The sequence below is a fragment of the Tamandua tetradactyla genome, chromosome 23, assembly GCF_023851605.1.
Source record: "Tamandua tetradactyla isolate mTamTet1 chromosome 23, mTamTet1.pri, whole genome shotgun sequence".
NCBI classification, from domain to species: Eukaryota; Metazoa; Chordata; class Mammalia; order Pilosa; family Myrmecophagidae; genus Tamandua; species Tamandua tetradactyla.
The window spans coordinates 5,669,587-5,675,270 of NC_135349.1; the positions used below are offsets into that span (position 1 = coordinate 5,669,587).

The window sequence follows — 5,684 nt, forward strand, 5'->3', positions numbered from 1 at the left end:
ATATTGCAATCTGGCAGCTAACAAACTAGAACAGTAGGTCAGGGACAGACTCTAAAAATGAAGAACTAAATAAAAATAACCCAGCTTTTTATTACTTGTGTGTAATAACTTAATACAGGTACTGCTTTGAATGGGTATAGTCCTTTTCTTCCAAGCACAAAGAGCTCAAAATGGTGGTTTAACTTCATTTTTCCAAGTTTACCACTAAAGGAACTTGTGCTTGCAAAAAGGCAAGTTGCTAATCAATCTAAAAGGAATGAACCTGCCCTTGGTAAGGGGAGGCCAGGGAGCCGGTGTCAAGAGGGCGGATTCCAGGGAAACCGAGTGCAAGGCAAGCCACATGGAACGAATGGAAGGGGAGCCTCCGCACACATTGGGGATCAGAAGATCTGGGCGTTTGAAAATCGAATGAGCTCTGACCCGAGGCTTGGACCTCTGCTATTTGTCTGGGTGGAGTGGAGACTGCCAATCTGCACAAGCTCATCTCCACTCTGATGAGATGCTTTCTTTCCTAGATGAAATTAGATTTCGGAAAATATGACGTTCCTTTCGTGACCGTGAGCTGAGAGCAAGCAGGCGGCTCTGTGTGCCTTCCCCCGAGTGGACCAGACCTCTGAGCAGATGTGACAGATTAGCTGAGGTTCCCATCTGCTGAAGGTCACTGCCGTGTCTGCATTGCTTGACCGTTATCGAAGGAGACAGGAACTGCTCTGTGCACGGTCTGGGAGCAGCCGTAGCTCATGCAGCCCGGACGGCCTCTTTCTGGCCAAGCACAAGGAAACTGGCCTTGGCAGGGTTTTGCCTATGGTGGCCCTTAGTCCTGGGAGAGGAGACTTCTGTACGATTTCACGGACGTCCGCTTGAATGAGGGAGATGAACGTGCAAACGAGAAGTCTTTTTCACCTTTCTCAGAATGTGCACATTGAAGGTTTCTTAAACTATTTCTGCAACAGTCAGAGGGCTGATAAATGGGTTTCAACATGCTTTCAAAAGGTCTCTCACTTTTGATTGCCTTGTTAGTCCAGCAGCTGCCACTAACACTGTTGTTTCTCCCTTTTCTGACCTGGGTAGTCCCTGCAGTGGGTGGCAGAGACAAATTAAACACAGGCCACAGTCTCTGTCTTCCCCAAGGAGCTGCAAAAGTGCAAAGCTGAAACACACGGAACAGGCAATACTCGGAACAGGCAATACTGTGAGAAAGTCTTGTGGGTAAGGTAGGGTAGGGTATCAAAAATTACAATGAAACAATTATTTGTGAATTATTTGCTTAATGACTGGTGCTTCTGGGCCTGGCCATAAGTCTCATGAGGGTATGGAATGATCTGTCTTTTTATTGTCATATTCCCAGCACCTAGGACAGTGCCTGGGATATAGAAATGACCTAAATATTTATTGTCTGATTGAAGGGTCCCAATGAGGTTTGAGGTTCAATACTTGTTATCTTGGAGAGATGTCTGTTGCATAAATTGTTTCCCTTAAAGATTCACTTATAAAGAGTTCAACCTCCGAGTAAACCACTCATAAGCCAGACATAAAGTGATGGCCTAATCTTAGCGGACAAATCAGGATTCTTAGTGTTCCTATGTGTGGGGCAGCGTGCATGTAAGCAGATTGGATTTGTGCTGGGATTTGAGAGAGACCAGGAAGCACCTTTCCTTAAAAAAAAAAATCTCATTTTCCCATTAGATATTATTTTCTTTGGTTGTGCAGGGTCTAAAGTCTTCTAAGTGCCCCTCCCTGTAGTTAGATGTATAAATGACACCCTAAGACTTTATTCCCCCTACATTTTTACAGGCTTTATTGAAATGGGGCCCAGATTTAACTAAAGGGATAATATAATATTCTACTTACAAATAAATGGGCTATGCCTTATTTTGATACCAATTAGATTAGATGGAGAGGGCGACATTATTTACAGGGACTTAGTAAGATCAAGGCAAAGGCCTGGGCTTCTCTGGGTCCAAGGACATGGTAGCTGAGAGGCACTTTTGGCAGAAAAGGGCAGCTGCTTGTAGCTTAGGGAGGAGTGAGCTAAATCCTGTGTTCTTAAATCTTGAACTTTAATTTAAATCAGAATTTTCTGCATCTGTTTCTTTTCCTTTAAATTTACTGTATTGAGGGAATGAACATATATATATATGTAACATAAAATTTGCCATTTTAACCTTTTTTTTTACCAACATTTGCATTTTTTCGAAAATTTGTTACAATCGATGGTCACAGTTTTTTGCAATTACTATTTTTAAACTTTTTTATTGTATGGTATAACATATATACAAAGCAAAGAAATAAAAAAGTAAGTTTTCAAAGCACTCTTCAACAAGTGGTTAAGAGTGGTTAAGAGCCACAGTTCATCACGGGCTACCATATGGTCCTCTCATATTTTTCCTTCTAGCTGCTCCAGAATATAGGAGGCTAGAGGGCTTAAATATTTTTTTATCATCACAGTCGACTTTTTTTCCTTTTTTTTTTGTGAAAAATAACATGTATATGAAAAAGGTATAAATTTCAAAGCACAGCACCACAATTAGTTGTAGAACATATTTCAGACTTTGACATGGATTACTATTTTAGCCATTTTTAAGTTGTATACTCCAATGGCAATATATTTACAATGTTATGCAACCATTGCCATCATCCATTACCAAAACATTTTCATCACCCCAAAGAGAAACTCCGCACCTATTAAGGAATGACTCTCTGCTGCCCTCCATCTCCCTGGCCCAGGTCAATTATTTATATTTCCATTGCTATGAATTTGCGCTTTCTGGATATTTCATACAAGTGAAGTCATACAATATTTGTCCTTCTGTGTCTGGCTCATTTCACTCAAAACAATGTCTTCAAGGTTCACCCCTTGTATAGCAGTATCAGAACTTCATTCCTTTTATGGACGATTGTGCCTGTTTCTTGAGCCAATTATTAACTTTTTACAGTGGTCATGGTTGGATGAATTCTTTCCAGAAAGGAGACAAGACCAAAAAGGGAATCTTTAGGTATCTTCATTGATGCTGTGTTCTGGAGGTCAAGAAACGTTTGTTTGCTTGGAAGTGTTTGGCATAACTGTCAAGAATTCCACAATTGGAATGGAATAATTCAAACTCTGTGAGAAGCATCTATGGATCACACGCCAAGGGACCTAAGGAATTAGGGACTGACATTGACAAGCATTTATAATTGACAGTACTTTTGAGTTCAAAACTCCACATATCACCCTATCATATTATCCAGTTCAAAATATGCTGTCATTTCCCCCCGGTCACTGTGTAGTTATCTCTAAGATAAAGCTGACAGGAACAAGATCAGGAAGCCAAGTTTGTGGGCTGAGTCTTGAACCTAAGTCTTTTGACTCCCTTTTCTGTTACACATTTGTCACATAAACTGCCAAATATCTTATCTGCACCCAGAAGTGTCCCCGAGGGCTTTAGAAATGGAATGCACGTGCTTAATTCTTGAAATTTTCGGGAAATTCAACTCTAACTTCTGGAATCATCCCAGGATCTCCAGCAAACGGTCCATTTTAATAGACGACAGTGGAAAAGGGATCCTTGGATTCAATGAGTCATTTGTGAGGATAAACAGTTACAGGAAAATTTTATTAGGTAGACTCCATCTCCTCCATTACAGTGTTTGCTTTTCTTTAATGCAATTAAGCTCATGCAAAATGAACAGAAAGGCCTGGGTGGGGCCCACACCCAATGCTGCGGGGGAGCAGGGGCAGTAATTAGGAACGTGAAAGATGTGGAGCAGAGACAAGCTGCGGTCTTCTTCCTAGGAGACCAGTGCTTAGGACCCTGGCTGTGCCCCCGGGGGGAAAGTGAATTGAGAGCTCTCTCTCTCATCTCTGTGCGTCTGCATCATAAATCCAGGGCAGCTGGCAGCTTTTCAAGGCAGACTAGAGCTAAACTCCAAGGGCATCTGAGGCTGAACTGGCCAACCTCGTACAGTGCCCGCGCAGGGCTGGGCACAGGTGTGCCCGCTCGGGTTCCCACCTAGCGACAGCGTTCATTCACAAGCCTTACACGCTGTTCATGTGAAAGTGTACGCTGATCCCCAGGAAGGGAGAAGAGGCTCCATTACGCATCAGAGAGCCGAAAAGGCTGCGATGATCCTGAAGGCCGGGGAGACCTAAACTCTCCTGGGCCGCAGGTCGAGGGTCTGACTTGCGAGCACTTGCCTCACCTGGTCTTTTTCCCCGCCTGCACGTGCAAAGAGGACGCCCCCCCCCCCCCCCCGGCCACGGGGATTTGCAGAATGGGGCATTGCTGCGTCTCGGACCCCACATCTGTGCGTAGGTCGCCTAAGGCGGGGAGGCGCGTCTCGATGCCTGGTTCGCCCTGGAGGACCCCCACAAGCCAGAGCGGAGGCGAAGGCGCCCGGGCGGCGGGCCCACGCGGACTGGGCTGCGGGCTCGGGCGGGTTCCCGGGGGCGGGGCCGCGCCGTCTGCAGCCCCGCCCACCGCACCCGGGGGCGGGCCCCTCGGCGTCACGTGACGGCGGTGGCGGCGGCGGCGGGCGGCGCCGAGCGCGAGCGCCCAGCCCGGCCCGAGGAGGCTCCGGGCCGCGACCCCGCAGCCTTCTACGCGCGCTCCGGACCGGCGGTTCCCCCCCTCCGCCATCTGCACCGCGCGCCCCGCCGGCCCGGGGCTCGCCGGCTGCGGGAGTCACGTCAGGATGGATGAAGACGGCGGCGGCGAGGGCGGCGGCGGTGAGTGCCGGAGGTGTGGCCCGCCCGGCCGGCGGCCTGGGGCTGAGGGTCTGGGACGGGCCCGGCGGCGGCGGCGGCGGCTGGGGTCCGGGGTCGGCCTGAGGAAACAGGGCCGGGGGCAGCGCGGGGCCGGCTGGAGACCGCCCGAGGCCCGCGACGCGCCGGGCCCGGAGCCCGAGCCGGGGGGTGGGGGGCGCCGGGGAGGAGCCGGCTGGTGTCGCCGCCGAACCCGAGCGGGGGTCCCGGTGCGGGGCCGCCGGGGAGGCTCGGGCCGGGGCTGCCGGGTGGCTGTTTTGGGGCGCGGGGCCCCCGGCGCGCGACCTTCCCCGCATCCCCTCGCCAAGGGCGTCCACGCCCTCCGGAGCACCCCCCTTTCTGCCTCATTTCTCGGGGAGGCCGGAGGGGGACCGAGTCCACGGGGAACGGGCAGGAGGAAAGTTTCCAGTTGGGGACCCTCCCTGGGAAAAGAGGGGAGGGGGCTAGAGGACTACAAGGAATGACAGTTTTCTTGGCTTTGGGGTCAGACGCGGCCGCTGGAATTGCTTGAGGAGGGGGCAGCGAGGGGACAGGTCTGGACAGGCGTTTTGTGAAACCGTGACCGGTACCGAGTCGGCAATAGAAGGAGTCGCCTGGGCTGGGGGTCGGAGTGACGAGCCGCGGCGGGCAGCCGAGGGCGGGACCCGGGAAGCCTTTTCGGGCGCCTCGGGCGGGGAGGAGAGCGTCCCCGAAGCGGGTCGGGTTGGGGTGGGCACGGCCATGGGGTCTGCGTCCGAGGCTCACGGGCCTGGTGCTGGAAGGCTCTCATGTGTTTGAGATTATCTCGGTGGAATGCAACGCTCAGTCGTGTCGGGGCACGGGCTGCTGCGAATTGCGAGTCTGCGCAGGGGGTGGGTTCTTGTTTTGGCAGGCAAAGGGTTAATGTTCCTTTTATTTTATTTTTATTTTTTTCCGGAACACCCGGAGTTGCGATCCTCTA

At 50.7% G+C, this 5,684-nt stretch overlaps 1 protein-coding gene across 2 annotated transcripts in view; it reads left to right on the forward strand.

Annotated features, from left to right (window-relative positions):
- The first annotated feature begins 4,540 nt into the window (after window positions 1–4,540).
- The window catches only part of CYTH3 (cytohesin 3), a 103,092-nt gene continuing 101,948 nt past the window's right edge, over window positions 4,541–5,684 (forward strand). The window contains exon 1 of one of the 2 annotated variants that reach the window (XM_077140557.1): window positions 4,541–4,721. In XM_077140557.1, the coding sequence (XP_076996672.1) occupies window positions 4,679–4,721 (43 nt within the window). In that variant the 5' untranslated portion in view covers window positions 4,541–4,678. The remainder of the gene's footprint in view (window positions 4,722–5,684) is intronic. The other variant, XM_077140558.1, reaches the window with a different exon arrangement.